Genomic DNA, 18,259 nt, shown 5'->3' with positions numbered 1-18,259 from the left:
TAAAAGCTGACCTTCACGACTGATTTGACTGTTAAAAATACGATTTTTACAACATTCAGCTGAACAACAGAACAGGAACACAGACCATGGGCAGCACGTGTTTCAGTTTTGGAGTGATGGTGAGGCAGAATTTAAATCTCAGGACCGGGGTTTGCAAACAGGTACAGCGGGAAAGTCAGCGTTCAGTCATTTCAAAGTCCCGGCTGCAGGAATGTGGGAACAATCATTTCAGAGTGATAATGTGTGACTGTCTTATCCTCACTCAGACTGAGCTGCCATTCTTTGAGCCGCTGGATTCAAACCGAGAGCCATAATTTTCATTACAGATGTATAATTTTTATCAGAGGGAGCTGGAGCCTGCCGGTGTATAATGTAATTTTCTGCTTTCTTTTTTTAAGTGGAATCGTTCTTTTTGTAAAGGGTCGTGATGCCTCGAGTTTAAGCTGTTCTCTGCAGCCTTCTTTAACTTTCTCTGTTAAAAGTAGAAAGTTATTCAGGTACTTTTTAACAACCTCAGCTTGGGGTTAACGCAGGGTAACCTTAAGCATGCAAAACAGAGGACTGAAGCCAAATTATACCCAATAAAATATGAGACAGGAATTAAACATACAATTAAACAGTGTTAGCAATCACCTCAATCGTAAACTGTGTCACTAAAATACACTGAACAAAAATATAAACGCAACACTTTTGTTTTTGCTCCCATTCCCCATGGGATGGACGTAGAGACCTAAAATTCATTCCAGATACACAATATAACCATCCCTCCCAAACAGTGGTCACAAATCAGTCCAAATGTGTGGTAGTGGGCACATCTGCTATATTGAGATAATCCATCCCACCTCACAGGTGTGCCACATCAGGATGCTGATCTGACATCATGAGTAGTGCACAGGTGTACCTCAGACTGCCCACAACAAAAGGCCACCCTGGAATGTGCAGTTTTGTCTCACAGCAAAATGCCACAGATGCCACAAGCAATGAGGGAGCGTGCAATTGGCATGCTGACAGCAGGAATGTCAACCAGATCTGTCGCCCGTGCATTGAATGTTCATTTCTCAACCATAAGCCGTCTCCACAGGCGTTTCCGAGAATATGGCAGCACATCCAACCGGCCTCACAACCGCAGACCTCGTGTAACCACACCAGCCCAGGACCTCCACATCCAGCAGGTTCACCTCCAAGATCGTCTGAGACCAGCCACCCAGACAGCTGCTGGAACAATTGGTTTGCACAACCAAACAATTTCTGCACAAACTGTCAGAAACCGTCTCAGGGACGCTCAACTGCATGCCCGTCGTCCTCATCGGGGTCTTGACCTGACTCCAGCTCCTCGCCGTAACAGACTTGTGTGGGCAAATGCTCACATTCGATGGCGTCTGGCACGTTGGAGAGGTGTGCGCTTCACGGATGAATCATGGTTCACATTGTTCAGGGCAGATGGCAGCTGAGAATGTCCCAGTTCTTGCATGGCCAGCATACTCACCGGACATGTCACCCATTGAGCATGTTCGGGATGTGCTTGACCGGCGTATACGACAGCGTGTACCAGTTCCCACGAATATCCAACAACCTCGCACAGCCATTGAAGTGGAGTGGACCAACATTCCACAGGCCACAATTGACAATCTGATAGACTCCATGCGACGATGTGTTGCACTGCATGAGGCAAATGGTGGTCACACCAGATACTGACCGGTTCTGGGTCCCCAGACCCCCAATAGCGCAAAAAACTGCACATTCCAGGGTGGCCTTTTGTTGTGGGCAGTCTGAGGTACACCTGTGCACTACTCATGATGTCAGATCAGCATCCTGATGTGGCACACCTGTGAGGTGGGATGGATTATCTCAATATGGCAGATGTGCCCACTACCACACATTTGGACTGATTTGTGACCACTGTTTGGGAGGGATGGTTATATTGTGTATCTGGAATGAATTTTAGGTCTCTACGTCCATCCCATGGGGAATGGGAGCAAAAACAAAAGTCTTGCGTTTATGTTTTTGTTCAGTGTAGAATAAATATGAAATCTGATTAGTAAACATCCATTGTTTAACCACTTATAGCCTGTCACAGCTGTCACAGGGAGAAGGGTAAGGTGAGGCATCTGTGGAGAGAAAGTGAACACTTTCATCTTTTAAAGTGAAAAAGTCCACATGTGGAGGCTGGAGGGGACACAGAGTCATACTCATACACAGATTTTCATGCTTCATTTGGATTTTTTTATAACGCATGAAGCTCTTTAATTGCCAATAAGTTACTCGGTTAGGTTGGTATGCATGCAAACTCCTCCCACAAAGGCCTCAGCGGGCCAGCGGATTCAAATCCAGAACCTTTTTGCTGTTAGGCAACTGTGCCACCCAAATATACCCCCTAAGAAACAAACAAAAAGGCCACAATAGGACAGACAACCAAAAAAATCCTTATCTGTCTATCTGATTCAGACTGTCCCAGGAGCCCACTGAGCTCCTGATCCAATCTGGGATCAGGAACTCAGGAACCAATCCAATCTTCTCTAGCAAGAAGCGATAAGGAGAGCGCGGCGGTCCGTGTCCATCTCCTGCAGAACCATTCCCTATTTGGGGGTTTGTGTTGCCGTGCCTCTCCAGATCACCCGTTGTCACTTTGATTTGCACTAAAACACCTGAAATGGATCAAGAAGATAAACTCTGGAGGCTGACACAGACTGAAGCCATGATATAACTACCAGCCACTCACGTGACTGCAGGAAAGTGAGCGTATAGAGACATCTATGGTGAGAGAAGAAGGGTGGAGCCTCTTTTTCTTCTTCTGTCGCTTTGTGGTGTAACAGCTACTTTGCTTTCACTCTTCTGTCCAGTTCATCCCAAACCAGCTCAATGGGGTTAAAGCCTGGAGACTGTGGCCACTTCGTGTTTTTAAGCTTACTATCTTGTTCTTTTTTCCTGAGGTAATTCTGCCATAGCTTGGACTTGGGTCATTATCTTGCTGTAGGATGAATCCTTGACCAACTACGTGCATACCAGAGGCTATTGCATAGTGCTGCAGAATGCTGTGGGAGCCGTTTTGCTTCATGGCGCCTCTCACTCTGTACAAGTCACCCACCCTGGATCCAGCAAAACAGCCCCAGACCATCACACTTCCTCCTCCATGTTTGCCAGTTAATGCCACACACTGTGAAACCATCCTTTCACCTACTCAACGGCGCACAAAGATCCTGCGTTACAAACTGAACATTTCAAATTTTGATTCCGCCTTCCAGTCTTCAGTCGTCCAATGGCAGCGTTTCATGACCCAGCCAAGCCTCTTTGTAATATTCTGACGTCTTAGCGATGGCTTTCTTGCTGCAACTCGTCCTGTAAAACCTGCAGCAAGAAGTCTCCTCTTCACAGTTGAAACTGAGACTTGCTACGACCACTATTAAGCTGTGCTTGAAGCTGTTATCCTGTTAGCTGCCTATCATGCAAGCTGTTAACTCCCAGAAACGTGTCCCATGATTCAGCTGTGGCTTTGGGTCTGCCAGACCTTATCCTGTCAGTTTGCCCCGGTTTCTGAGTGCCTTTTGATAGTGAAGAAAACTACTGTCACCTTAACTTTCTTTGCAATTTCTCTGTAGGAAATACAAAGTGCTACGTACATTTCATTGAAACTTGTGGTGCATCTGAAGCGTAACCGCCAGCTGTTAGCTGCTGTGATGAGTTTTAAATCGTGGCAGGATGATGTCGGCTGTCCACAGACGCCTTTGAAGAATAGTTCCTTTCCTTAAGCACTTAAAAGCTTCATTAATATCGTGTTTCATTAACTGTCAGCTCACATGCAGATTTTTTATTACATTATGAACGTTTAACTAAATTAAAAGTTATCCTCGGGTCTGTTAATAAACTGCACTGCAGGGAGCGGCGACGGTTTTAAATCTGAGACATTTAGAGACAGACAGGGTGAGATAATGGCTGGAAAGACTTTTTTCTCAACTCTTATGGAAACTTTGAAGGAAATCTGACGACGCTCTGCTTGGTTTTTTTAATTGTATTTAATCCAATAACACCAAACATCTGTCTGCTGAAACAAACAGACTCAGTAACAGCAGCTGCTCTCTGCGCTTTTATCAATATTTGTTCAGGACTAATTTTACTGCTGTTCAATCCACGTTTGGGGTGTGTGTGGGTGTGTGTGTGTGTGTGTGTGTGTGTGTGTGTGTGTGTGTGTGTGTGTGTGTGTGTGTGTGTGTGTGTGTGTAAAGATGATTTTCTGAGTTTTGGTAAGTTTGGCAGTCTTCGAGATGTAACATAGTGCCGTAATCATCCTAAAGATTAACTGTGTCTGATGCTTTGGTTTATAGCAAAATGTTGCTTAAAACTGAGATCGTGATTTTGGTAACGCCTGCTCCTTATTTCTGGTTTTGAAAACTGTCAGAGAAAAAAAGAAAAATCTTTGCACATGTGGTTCATCAAACAGATGGATATGAGATGGACAAACAGATCCAACGCTGCAAAGAAAATTGATTTAATGTTTTGGTTTCTTTTTGTGGGTTTTGTCACTTTGTGACTGAGGGATTGATCGTGCGATTGATATTTTTCAGTTTCTTGTCACTTTAATGGTCAAATGATGGAAAAATTGCCCCAAATAGCTTTAATGTGCCTCTGAATTCAGACTGACCATGCTTGTATGAAGTAATATCTTTGTGCACAGCCTTTAGCGGTCTTCTGCTCTGCTGTGGTGTTTATCCTCCTTCTCTCTGTCTGATCCGTCCCTCCATCATCCAGCCCCTCACCACTGTAAATCAATGCTAAGTTGATTTTTAACGGAGAGAAAGCGTTTTTTCTTTTATTAACCACCTGCAGAGAGTCGCTGCCGCTCAACTGCCAGAAAAATCTAATTTCAGCACCGTTATATGCCAGCACCTCGCCTCCTGACACACAGCACCTCAGAGATTCTCACGCTCAAACGTCGATTTTCCATCAGCTCAACCTTTGCACAGATAGTTTTGGGTCTGCATTGTTTCACCTGTCAGACAGCACAAACTTCATTTTCTGGATCTGCAGTGGTGAGACATTAGAGAAACCACAAAAGCGTAAAACACGTATTAAAACGCCATCGTTACAGCTTCTGTGTCCACAGATTAACAGGCAGGAGATCCACAGCTCTGAGCTTCTAGACTGAGGACTTCGTTTATTGTTCGTTGGAGAAAAACACAAGAAAACTAAGAAGTGTGGTGTATTAGGGGCTACTCCTTTGTGATCTCCTTTGAATTCATCTTGTTAAGCATTGTTGTAAAATCCTGACCTACACGAAATCCAGTTGTTAAAAACTTAAGCAGGAAAATAAGGGACAGCACAGCAGCTAATTTGAGTATCATAATTGGAGGTTCAGACTAAAAACGGAAGTTTCTTGTTCCTCAAAATACCAAATAAACAAATAAATAAGTAAATACAGTGCTTTTGGAGGATATGGTTAACAGCTCTCTTGCTTCCACCTTGACCAGCTCAAGACTTTTGCACAGAACTCAAAACAAGTGACAACATATTTCCACATTCTTTTGATCTTTTTTTATTTCTGCATTTACTCTTCGACCTTCCTGACCACGTCGTGATCACCAAACTTGGGGTGGGTTAAGATTAGCAGCCCAAAAGAGCAGCTCCAAAACAAATTCCCGTTTTCTTTACGATTCCATCAGAAACAGCAACAGCGTGCGGACAGCTGCACCAACGGTACTCATAGCGACGGCCCACATACCTCTGCAGGAGAGGAGGGCTATGTTTACCAAGTAACTGAATATGAATAATGAAAAGTTTCATCAATCAGAAGAAAAAGAGCATTTTTGGGGGCACAGGAATTTATATTTGGATGGTGCTTGGAAACTATTTTGATTTCCTTTATTATCTCGGGGGATTTCTTGTCTCTTTGTAGGCAGCGGACAGCAGAGAGATTAGAGGAAATGTGAGGAGGAGGAGGAGAGATGGTTTCCAGGGACACACAAATACACGGTCAGCATCTTAGCCCAGTGATCCACAACCAGGGGTATTTGTTCTGTAACTGCCAACGGCTTCTAGGAAAGAGTGAAGCAGCAGTACTAATTGGATAAATGTGATATTTCTGCATTTTATAAATAAGTAAACACAGTTCAGGCTTGAATGCTCGTGCCCACAAATGACAGGTGAAGTGCAGAAAGATGTGCACCTGAAGCAAAGTCTGACATCTGATTTTCTTACATTTAGTCGATGACCCGAATGTCTTCATTTGCATTCGGAGCCGAGGACACGGACGTGATTTTTCCCTGAACCGGAGCTGCGGTTTGTGGTTTTGTTTAACATGAATATTTGATTGGCCCGAGCAGCAGAAAGAAACCGCTGCCGGTTTCCTCCCGAAACGCTCTTCCGTCTTGGGGGATTGAGGGGGTGGCGGTCGACTTAGATTTGCCACGTTTCATTAACACTGAACCCTGTTAGGTCTAATCCAGCGTCCAGACCGGCCGAGAGAGGACAAAGAAACCAAAAACAGCCGTAAACACCGAACACCACCTGGCAGGTTAGTACCGCGGCGCTGCACATTCCTTTTAATCTCATTTGGCTGCCTGACAGCACAGAGAGCTGGCAGCAGTGAAATCATTTTGTGTAAGTTAAACGCTTTCTAATGAAAAGACTCCCCGAAAAGGCACACAGGGAACGACTCCGAGGAGTCCCATTTCTTTTTCCTACAAAGCTGTGCAGGTTTTCTTTGGCACCTTGCTCTCCATGTGGCCCTGATACTCCAGGTCACGTTTCTTTAATCCTGCTCGCTGGCTGGCTCAGACTTGTTTTAGTTGGGTGTTTGCCCGGGTGAGTGCAGGTGTAACAGACTGGTTTTAGTGTCTAGGCGTACAACCATGTGTGGTTTTCTAATATGCGGTTTAAAGGGTGAAGCTGGGGAAGGTGGAGGTTTTAGTTCCACGCAGGGTGAATCTTCAGTTGATATTTCAAAAAAAAATTTCCTCAGTAATGTGTTTTTATCTGCTGCAAACTCGCACTGGGTGACTTTACCTACCAACCTGGCACAAATAAATGCTAATGTAGTGTTTTAAAGCAGATATTGTGAAGTTATTTGAATTGCACAGTTTAAAAAAGAGTGACTTTGGAGCACTAAAAATAAGACAGTTTGTGTTGCAGAGCATCAGCCTGTGTGTAATTTCTGTAGTTAAATTGGATAATTGTGCACAGAGGCCCAAACCGTTTTTTTGTAGCAGGCTCTAAATGCATTTATTTCTGCTCTAACGTGAAACATTTTAACATCAAAGTCTATGGGGACCGACTCCTATCTGGAGCGAGCCTTAAATGGACATTAGAGGAAGTAATGGAGCAAAGGAGAGCTGTCGCTTCATAGTAAGAAAGATCTCACTTTAAATCCTGCCTTTCTTTGTGGTTCCTGCGTTGGTGGGTTCTCTACAGAAGACCAGCTGAGTTGATGAAGGGCTTATGAAAACAGATCCTAATACTGGTTCATGCATTAAAAAAAATAGGTTTTTGCTAAATAAAAAGGTTATTGATTGATTTGTCTCTCCAGCTTAGCTTTGAGATTTGCGGCTAATAGACTTAAATTAGTTTATGTTAGCTAACTAGTGACAGAACCGATAACTCAGAGGAAAATGAGGGACTAAACCTAAACTCAGTCCAAGGGGATCACCTTTGAGTTGCTCCTGGCTGTAACAATGAGTTTTATGTTAACAAACCAAAGATATTCTTTACACTTTCACTCTCTCTGTCTTTAGCAGTAAAGGAGTCATCATTGTTTGGACTGGTTCTTATATAGCGCTTTTCTACTCTGTCCGAGCACTCAAAGCGCTTTATACAGCTAATTCATTCACCCAATCACAGCCATTCACACAAGCACTTCTAAGCTTAAGTGCTAAGTATCTAACATTCATACACATTCACACTCCGATGGATGCATCGGAGAGCAACATGGGGTTAGTATCTTGCCCAAGGATATTTGGCATGCAGACTGGAGCAGCCTGGGATCGAACCACAGACCTTCTGGTTAGTGGCTGATCCGCTCTGCGAACTGAGCTACAGCCAGCTGCACTAAAAATCCACCTGTTAGCTGTAATGTTCAGGTTTGTAAAGCATTTTATAGATGAGAACAATGTTGAAGTTCATGAAAATTACACATTCAGAGCCTTTGAGTCTTATTCAGTTATCGGTCCATTAAATGGCTCTGAGCGGAACCTACCAACAAACCAACCCGGTGACATTCTGTACTTAAAAATTAAAAACTATAACTTTAAAAAAGGGTGGAGTGCCCACTCTGGGTCAGGGACAAGACCCTGCCCCAAGTGGAGGAGTTTAAGTATCTCGGGGTCTTGTTCACAAGTGATGGGAGAAGGGAGCCGGAGATCGACAGACGGATTGGTGCAGCGGCTGCAGCGATGCGGATGCTGTACCGGTCTGTTGTGGTGAAGAGAGAGCTGAGCGTAAAAGTGAAGCTCTCGATTTACTGATCGATCTACGCCCCTACCCTCACCTATGGCCACAAGCTGTGGGTAGTGACTGAAATAACAAGATCGCGAATACAAGCGGCAGAAATGAGCTTCCTCCGAAGTGTGGCTGGCCTCTCCCTTGGAGATAGGGTGAGAAGTTTGGCCATTCAGGAGGGGCTCAGAGTAGAGCAGCTGCTCCTCTACATCGAAAGGAGCCAGTTGAGGTGGTTTTCCGGGCATGTCCCACCGGGAGGAGGCCCCGGGGCAGACCCAGGACACGCTGGAGAGATTATATTTCTCGGCTGGCCTGTGTTCCCCCGGATAAGCTGGAGGAGATGGCTGGGGAGAGGGAGGTCTGGGCTTCTCTGCTTGGGCTGCTGCCCCTGCGACCCGGCCCCGGATAAGCGGAAGAAAATGGATGGATGTTAAGCACAGAGTTCTTAACTTCAGCTTCACAGACAGAGTTACATGTATTTACATTTCCTGAGCAGGGCTTCAAAGTGTAAATCCACATAGTGTTTCGTGTACACTTCAAGATGCTGCAACAAATCATTTTGTTTCTTTCAGAACTGTGATTTTTTTTTTTTTTTAATTGAAATATTTTCCATTTCTGTTGTCCATCAAATTACTTAAGCTAATGTTTCAGTGGTTAGAGATGACAGAAGACGGAGATGAAGTCTGCAGCCTCTCGCAGCCATTTTCAACTGGTGTTAAAATGGAAACTCAAACAGTCAGTCCATCAGTCTACATTGAATTGGATAAATTTGGCAATTATGTGCAATCTGTTTGCAACAATAGGGTAAATCAGTAAAAACTGCTAATCTGATGCTGCTTAAATGCAGAGAAATTCACATTAACGGTTTACCTTCAGAGTCCTGCCAGAACCAGATTTGAAATAGAAATCCAGAAATAGTGACGTTGTTGCTGCCAAACTGCAATTTAACAGCAACATGAGACAAGCGCTCTTTGATATTGGAACCAGAACAAAATGAAGAAAGATCATAAAGAAACTCAGTGTAATTAGCTCTTTAGTTTAAGATGAGAGTACCTCTGTGCAACCTCAGAAACAGCTCGCACGTACACACTGTGTACAAACCATTATCCTGCAATATGATGCTACTGTGCAACTGCAAGACCAGTGTATATTCAGGTTTTGCTGTCCACTAACTAGACCACTATTCACGTGACTTTAACAAAGGTCCAGTCACACAGGCCTAGAGACCAGTGAACCCTGGTCACTGCTGGTCGCTAATGTATTATTCCCTGACTGGTTGGCAAATAGTTGCTGGCAGTTGCTAGGTGAAATTGGTTGCTAAGATACGGTGCTGAATCAGAAACTACCTTGTGATTGGTTTGGTCACTCGCAGATTACCACAGTTGTCCACAGTTTCCATGAAATACGCTGACTTCTGCAAACACTCACCAAGTTGCAAAGACAGAAATATTTCCTGTGTTTTAGACCAAATGCACATAAGATAGTAAAGCTGTGCAAGACATTATTATGCCACGCTGGTTTATTGATGGATTGTATTTATTTATGTATTTTATATATTTTCTCTTTTACTGCAAGAGGGCTCTAATGCAAACGAATAATGTTAAGTAGTAAACTGTGAAAACTGGAAATGGGGAACATTGGCCTTCAAAATAAAAGTTGTGCCTCACCACTACAGCCAAAGCATTCCAAAGTTTTACTTTGAAGGAGAAAATTTTCTGCTTCGTCTTTGTGTCTTAATTTTCCAAGTGTTACTTACACTCTGAGAGCAGTGAGCCAGTGTTTGCAGACTAGTCTGCGTTTTCCATGCAAACTACGAGTGACCACAGCCATCTACTGCCCACCCAAGCAGTCACAGAGAGGTTTTTGGTGCAGCACAATACAGTGGGGCAAAAAAGTATTTAGTCAGCCACCGATTGTGCAAGTTCCCCCACTTAAAATGATGACAGAGGTCAGTAATTTGCACCAGAGGTACACTTCAACTGTGAGAGACCGAATGTGAAAAAAAAAATCCATGAATTCACATGGTAGGATTTGTAAAGAATTTATTCGTAAATTAGGGTGGAAAATAAGTATTTGGTCACCTCAAACAAGGAAGATCTCTGGCTCTCACAGACCTGTAACGTCTTCTGTAAGAAGCTTTTCTGTCCCCCACTCGTTACCTGTATGAATGGCACCTGTTTGAACTCATCATCTGTATAAAAGACACCTGTCCACAGCCTCAAACAGTCAGACTCCAAACTCCGCCATGGCCAAGACCAAAGAGCTTTCGAAGGACACCAGGAAAAGTATTGTAGACCTGCACCAGACTGGGAAGAGTGAATCTACAATAGGCAAGCAGCTTGGTGTGAAAAAATCAACTGTGGGAGCAATCATCAGAAAATGGAAGACATACAAGACCACTGATAATCTCCCTCGATCTGGGGCTCCACGCAAGATCTCATCCCGTGGGGTCAAAATGATCATGAGAACGGTGAGCAAAGATCCCAGAACCACACGGGGGGACCTGGTGAATGACCTGCAGAGAGCTGGGACCAAAGTAACAAAGGTCACCATCAGTAACACACTACAACGGCAGGGAATCAAATCCCGCAGTGCCAGACGTGTTCCGCTGCTGAAGCCAGTGCATGTCCAGGCCCGTCTGAAGTTTGCCAGAGAGCACATGGATGATACAGCAGAGGATTGGGAGAATGTCATGTGGTCAGATGAAACCAAAGTAGAACTTTTTGGTATAAACTCAACTCGTCGTGTTTGGAGGAAGAAGAATACTGAGTTGCATCCCAAGAACACCATACCTACTGTGAAGCATGGGGGTGGAAACATCATGCTATGGGGCTGTTTTTCTGCCAAGGGGACAGGACGACTGATCCGTGTTAAGGACAGAATGAATGGGGCCATGTATCGTGAGATTTTGAGCCAAAACCTCCTTCCATCAGTGAGAACTTTGAAGATGAAACGAGGCTGGGTCTTCCAACATGACAATGATCCACAACACACCGCCCGGGCAACAAAGGAGTGGCTCCGTAAGAAGCATTTGAAAGTCCTGGAGTGGCCTAGCCAGTCTCCAGACCTCAACCCCATAGAAAATCTGTGGCGGGAGTTGAAAGTCCGTGTTGCTCGGCGACAGCCCCAAAACATCACTGCTCTCGAGAAGATCTGCATGGAGGAATGGGTCAAAATACCAGCTACTGTGTGTGCAAACTTGGTAAAGACCTATAGTAAACGTTTGACCTCTGTTATTGCCAACAAAGGTTATGTTGCAAAGTATTGAGTTGTATTTTTGTTATTGACCAAATACTTATTTTCCACCCTGATTTACGAATAAATTCTTTACAAATCCTACCATGTGGCTTCATGGATTTTTTTTTTTCACATTCTGTCTCTCACAGTTGAAGTGTACCTCTGGTGCAAATTACTGACCTCTGTCATCATTTTAGGTGGGGGAACTTGCACAATCGGTGGCTGACTAAATACTTTTTTGCCCCACTGTATGTCTCTTTGCAACCAGCCTCCTACAACGACTGGGCCAGTCCCTAGGACTTTGTGCCTGAGGCGTCATTAACCATTTCCGGGTCCAAACCGGAATACACCGTGTTCTGACTGAGGGATTAAAACGTGTTCAGGTTAAATATAATAAAATATTAAGCATTAAAATGCGTTATAAAGACAACAGCCTTAATGAACGGAGTAGGAGTTTGGACTGGAAGCAGGATTTATATGTCATCCGTTAACAACAAGATTCAATGGACTCCACAGCATCAACTTAATATTTCAGATGGAAATGTTTAATTTGCATAGCATAGTAATAAAAACTTAGAAATCCTAACAAATTCATTAGATTATGACTTAAATGTGTTTCAAATGGCTGTATGCTGCCCTTGGATGATGCTGCCTAAATAGAGTAAAAGAGAAGTGAGAGTTTTTACTTCAAATCAAGCTTCATGTTTGATCTGAGTAGCAATGAAACCAAATCACACTGCAGAGAGAGACACGCTCAGTTTGATTAACAGCTGAGCTGGTCATTAAATAAAATGCATGTTCTGCGGTTGAAAATAAAAACATTGCATGTCTGAAGCTTTGTACTCGCAGGAGCTGAGCGTCTGCTCATTTGTGCCTCGGCTGTGAAGGAGGGACCGTTTGATTACATGCAGATAAACCGCAGTGGAAAGTTGTAAATCAGTCAGGTTCAGGCTCGAGGTGCTTCTCACAGGAGTTAAATAAATAGTCTGTTTGGTGTAATCTGCTGACAGTCTAGGTAATTTTTTTCTCTTTCCTCTGCAGGTATTTTGAACATTTGCAGTATTTGCAGATCTTCTCTGATATCTGTGGCTTCAGGACAGAGGCTGATTTTGGTGCATGTGCAGAGTTGCTGTAGCTGCAGTTTCATACCTGCCCACCTCATTTTCTCCGCTTTTTCTTTTCTCTGCAGACACAAAGACGGCTATTCCCTCCCAGCCCTTTCCAGTTAAGAGAATATAAAGGATCGGACGGCACATGAGAACACCACCACAGGTGAGAGGGGACTGGTTTGTGTCCTTCATGTAGACTCGTGTGCTGCAGCCAGGAGAGAACATGATGCACACTCAGCAGGACTTCATTGTGTAAAGTGGAGCTGATTAAGAAGTGGTAGTGTTATCAGATGATGCAGAGACCTTCCTTCTCCCAGTGTGAGATTAGCTCTAAACCCAAACACGAACACCTGTGTACGCCTTTACAGCACGATAAAATAATCACAGTAAGATAATCTGTCCTGCTAGTGTAAACCCCCGATTGGTTTAAAGCTGCTGTGTGTTTAGGCAGATGACCAGTGAGTAATTAAACCTCCCAAAGGAGGACGACTAAACCCTGACCTGACGCTGCTGTTTAGTACAAACTGTCCTGAGCCCACCTTTTACCTCCTCTCTGATCCTCTTTCGGGGTCTGAGTCGCCACAAAGCTGCGAGGTAATTTCAGAGCATCTCCCCCCAACCACATCTCTGAAAGGCTTTCAGAGGAAGATAAACCACGACAGCGGCTTGCAGCCTCCACCAGGGTCACACGCCTTAAAGTCTTTGTTCTGCTGTGCCGGCTCCTACATCACTCCGTGTACGTTTAGAAAGAGATTCTGAACCCTTGAAAAGGCTGAAGAGTTTACTGCTGAGATTAACTGCAACACCGGAGAAGTTTGAGGGCAGAAAGCAGCATTTTGGATCCACAGTTACTGGAAAAATATTTATTTTACAGGGCTCTGGAAGTGGATGTACTTAACTGCTTAATTAAATTAATTAAATTCTATTCTTAAATACTTTTGTAATCTGTTGATTTCAGTTTTATTTATATGAAATCTCAAAATAAATTAAAAAAAGCCTGGTAGTGTAATGTAGCTCCAGTTTTTCTCCCCTGAAACTTAAACTTACCACTGCTGTTTGTTTCATATAAATAATGAAAGTACCAATTTTCTGTAATATTAATGGAGGAGAAACCACAACTGAATGACAAGAAAACTCAACACTGAGACTTGGCTTTGAGTTCCATGAATATTGAAAACAAAACCTGCACTGAATACATCTTGGTGTCTGGAGCTCTCCCAAACCCACATGAATAATTACAGGGGACATTAAGCTACAGTGATGATAGGGACAGCTAATAAATCTCCCTTCTTTGACTGTGTAAGTTTGTGGATTTTGTAAACGATGGACCACAAATCGAGAGAGTTTATTGATATGTCACATCGACCAAAGTGCTGCAAAAATATTAAAACAAATGAAGCCATTAAGAAGCAATTAAAACCATCGGGTAAACAAATCAAGCCATTAAAGGCAATTAAGAAAGCCCATCGTGTGGTAATCTACAGGGCTCGTTAACAGTGTAGGGTAAAACTGGTCCTAATCCGGGAAAGTTTGAGGGTAGATGTCCTGATATGGAAAGAAAAACTGTTTCAAGATTTATAGCAGAAAAAAGTAATCACTAATTTGTTATGTAAAGCATAAATTTACCTATTTATTGTTATACATTTTTTCTGGCTGTGGTGCCAAAGTTTTAATTCCCCAAAGGCTGCTCAACGACTGACATGTAAAACACCGATCTTGTTTCTTGTCTCTTTGAAACAGGAACTCGGACTCATCGCGGCCTCATTCAGTCACTCGGTTTAAATTCAAGTTGATGCAGAGCTGAGGAGGTTTCGGGACAAACCGCTGGCTTCTACACTCCCCAGCGCTCTGAGCTTCATACCAGAGGACAACCAGCCATCGGGGAAAACAAACGTTTAGGCCATTTTAAAAATGTCAGAAAGCTGTCGTCTGCAGCTGACGATGAAGAGGAGCTCAGGGGACGACCACAGCATCGATCGGGTTGATATCGATTGACCCTGGACTGCTTTTATATATGTCTGCTGACTCTATATGTCTGTAGGCTGTGTGTCACATGATTAGGAAGTAATCTGATGGTTCCCCCAGATGTTAATGCAATTTACAAAAAAAAAAGGTCTCCAGTGGTGGGTAGCAATTTGTTTCATACCAGCATAATTTTATGATGTTCAGATAATATTTTCTAGATAAATAATAGAGATGTTCTTTAACTTCCTATTGTACACCTGAACCTTATATATCGAGTGAAGATGCAGTAGTGATAAAAAAAAGTTATTACTTTTCTATCAAGTTTGATTCAAAGGACATTTGGATGCTTAATGAGGTTAAAATATCCAGTATTTATTCTTTCTCTCATCCCTTATTAGATTTATTATGCCCCATATTTAATTTTTGTAATGTTTTATGGTCTCGTCTTAATCCCAAGGTTGGGAATCTAGAGCTTTAAACTATGGCTAGCTGCAGTGCAGTGCTGAGCTAATGCTGATTGCTCAAGACTCCGCGTTAGTAAAACGTGTATGCATTGGCCAACCTTGATGTTAACACCTGGATCCTTTAAGATGTAGCCACAGGGTTTTTCTTGGATGTTACTGCAGAAATTAAGCTGTGGGAATACTTCCATGTTTTTTTGCAAGATGATTTACACTTTAATGAAACACTAACAAACTGTTGACAAACTGTTGTAAAATTACGGAGTTCCTGTATTTGCTGTGAAAATGTTGAGGATTACCATCACACCTTCTCTGGCACATGTAGTGGCTTCAAAATCCAGGAGTTTACAGAATAGTTGTATCTATTTTATGATGTAGAACAAAACATGAAATCAGGTGACCCATCAATGGTTAAGGTTTGATTTTGCTTCAGCCTTGTTAAATAAGCAGATCGTTTAGAAATGAAAAGCTATTATCTTTTAAATGTGTTGTCACAAACTGAACATTACACTCACTGTGTGCTAGCTGCTAGTATTAAACATTAAATCTACAGTTACAACAAAACCTAAATAAAAATCCACCCACTTCCTTGACCTAACCCCGAACCCTTCTATAACAAAACCACAGTTAACCAAAGACATTTTTTCAGGCGTCAAAAAATAAACCTTTAACAAGACCCAAAGAGTTTTTCATGTAACACTATGTATGTGATTGTGTTTTCGGCATGGTAGTCATAAATCAAACACAGTACTTAGTGTTTGTTTCTTGTTTGCAGTTTTTGGTTGTGACTGTAATGCTAACTGCTAAAATTTAAAACTTTTTAGTCTTCTAATAATACATTTAACAGTGACAGAAACAATTCAACACAGCTAAACATAAAACAATACCACAAGCCATTTAGCATAAAGGCCCAATAAAAATATGGTGCTTTTAGCTAGTTAACAACTTTTGCATGAGTTTGTGGTTCTGTCTTTTTTGCTACCTAGCTAACATGGCGACTACTTAAAAGTATTGAGCATTCTCAACATTTGGACTGTTTTAATTTCACTATCCCTATTATGATACTGACCACTACTGTTACTATGGTCGCTGACAACAATTTGACAGCAAAAGTGTAAAGTACACAATTTGAGATGCAGTGCAGTTGTCTACAGCTACAATAACTGATCAAAGGTGGCACCATTAGTGGGTGGCTGAATGCTAACATAGTGCCCGCTTTATTGAATACGTTTCTAACATTTGCATGCTAGCATACTAACATTTTACAGCAGAGCTGGGAGAGAATTAATTTGATCAGGTGGTGGCGCTAGAGGAACTGTCAGAGGATAACCAACGTTTTTATTGTTCATCCATGATAGTACATATAGCTCTCAAAAAGTTCTAAATATATGCAACATGGATTCATGGATTTATCCTTTGTGTACATGCATTAACTATCCTTAATGTAATATTAGCTCTTACATGCTCTGACAGACACCGTGAACTAGAAACGTTTACCGTGTAACTCTTGGTGTTATCTAATTGTTCCCTACATTGTTTGTGATATTTCTGTAATTTTTATTTACATTCTGCTGCTATTACACAGGAAGTCAAGCAATACGCAAAACCCCCCTAAAGTTCATTGAGGGGATTAATTTGAACTCAAGTACCGCATACCATCAAAGGTGCGACTTGCACACCTGTGAAATGTACATTTGAGTCAGTTTAGAGGCTTAGAAGTGGATGTAGTTGCCATAAACTTAAACTGCACTGCAAAGAGTTAGTAAATTGAGCTAGCTGAAAACCATGTTGCAGCAACAAAGCTAGTAATATATCCTTTGGATTAGGATTATTTGTCATTGTTTGGTTAGAAAGCATGGATGAACTTTTAGTTATTGGACAGTTAAACAGGACGCCAGTTATAAACTTTCTCTTGCGTGATGCATTTACATATGTTAGTCTATATTATGGTGCAAATTTGCACCAACATGAACTGGTAGTGGTCAGTTTACGTGAGTTAAACTGTCAAATCTGATGTTGTTTCAGGGCAGCTGGAGCTATACAGTTCAAATTCACTTTTACACAGAGACGAGAAAAAAAAGTTAAGAGCTTGGAGTAAATGAAGTTGTCATAGACTTTCCTTTGCAAAAAAAAAAAAAAAAAAAAAAGGTGAACAGTCAGCAGTGTTAATGTTTGTCTAAAAACAAGTAAACCCTAGGACACAGCAATTTGTCCACGCTAGCACGTAAGCTAATATTATGTAGAGAAAAAAAAAAACGGAATTCTGATTGACATCAACAAAAAATGTATATAATTTATATGTAAGTGCTTATTACACTGGGCACAGGAAAACAAATACTTTGGAAATCTGTCAGAAATATTTGCTTAAAACTAAAAATTATATGGTTTATTAGTCAAACTGAAAACTGATGTGGTTTTGCCCAAATGTAAGCCGCCATGCAGTTCTATTCTGAAAAGCCAGAAATGAATCAAACAGAACGTTCAGTTCGTCATTCTGCTCAGCAATGCAAGTAAATAACTGTAATTTGGCATTTTAAAGAACAAATTATTTGCATTTTTTTGGTTAAAAAAATGCATGGATAACAATAATTAACAATAACAATAAGCATCCCAATGCAACGGTATTCATGTTTGATGTGAACACACCATAAAACTGGTGAGCGGGCCCTGTAAATCTCTTCCTGCTGAGAGGCTCGGGACACATTTTTCATTGTGTTAGAAACTGGAAAAAAAAAAACAGAACAAAAGAAGCTTTTTGTTTTTAGTTTCATTTATATGGCGTTATACTTGTAAATGAATTCTGTGGAGTCAAATGATCTTCCATTAAAGTCGTAGGTAGTAAGACCAAATCTTACCTTTCTCAGGATTAATCTTACTCGCACGGATCATGTCACAGATCAAACCGATACTTAAACTTCCCAAATGCTGTCGTCTTATTGATGTAAACACTGTTCGCTGTTTTTGTCTCAAATCAATGCATCTACTGATGGTTATTGCTGCTTGTGTGGGGAGGGAAGCCTCCCCCAATGACTGTAATGTGGACTTTTCTTATTTAAAGTCTTA

At 42.0% G+C, this 18,259-nt stretch overlaps 1 protein-coding gene across 1 annotated transcript in view; it reads left to right on the top strand.

Moving 5' to 3' along the window:
• The window catches only part of LOC146652790 (uncharacterized), a 64,560-nt gene extending 46,303 nt beyond the window's left edge, over positions 1–18,257 (top strand). Inside the window, exons 15-16 of the mRNA XM_085382993.1 lie at positions 12,851–12,933; positions 14,511–18,257. Of these exons, the coding sequence (XP_085239119.1) occupies positions 12,851–12,890 (40 nt within the window). The 3' untranslated portion in view covers positions 12,891–12,933; positions 14,511–18,257. The remainder of the gene's footprint in view (positions 1–12,850; positions 12,934–14,510) is intronic.
• Positions 18,258–18,259: the final 2 nt, after the last annotated feature.

Source organism: Rhamphochromis longiceps, linkage group LG15, assembly GCF_057381845.1.
Source record: "Rhamphochromis longiceps isolate RC_006_pf linkage group LG15, R_longiceps_female_GT1.1, whole genome shotgun sequence".
NCBI classification, from domain to species: domain Eukaryota; kingdom Metazoa; phylum Chordata; class Actinopteri; order Cichliformes; family Cichlidae; genus Rhamphochromis; species Rhamphochromis longiceps.
The sequence above is the reverse complement of the archived record's forward strand: the minus strand, read 5'-3'. Positions and strand labels throughout refer to the sequence as shown.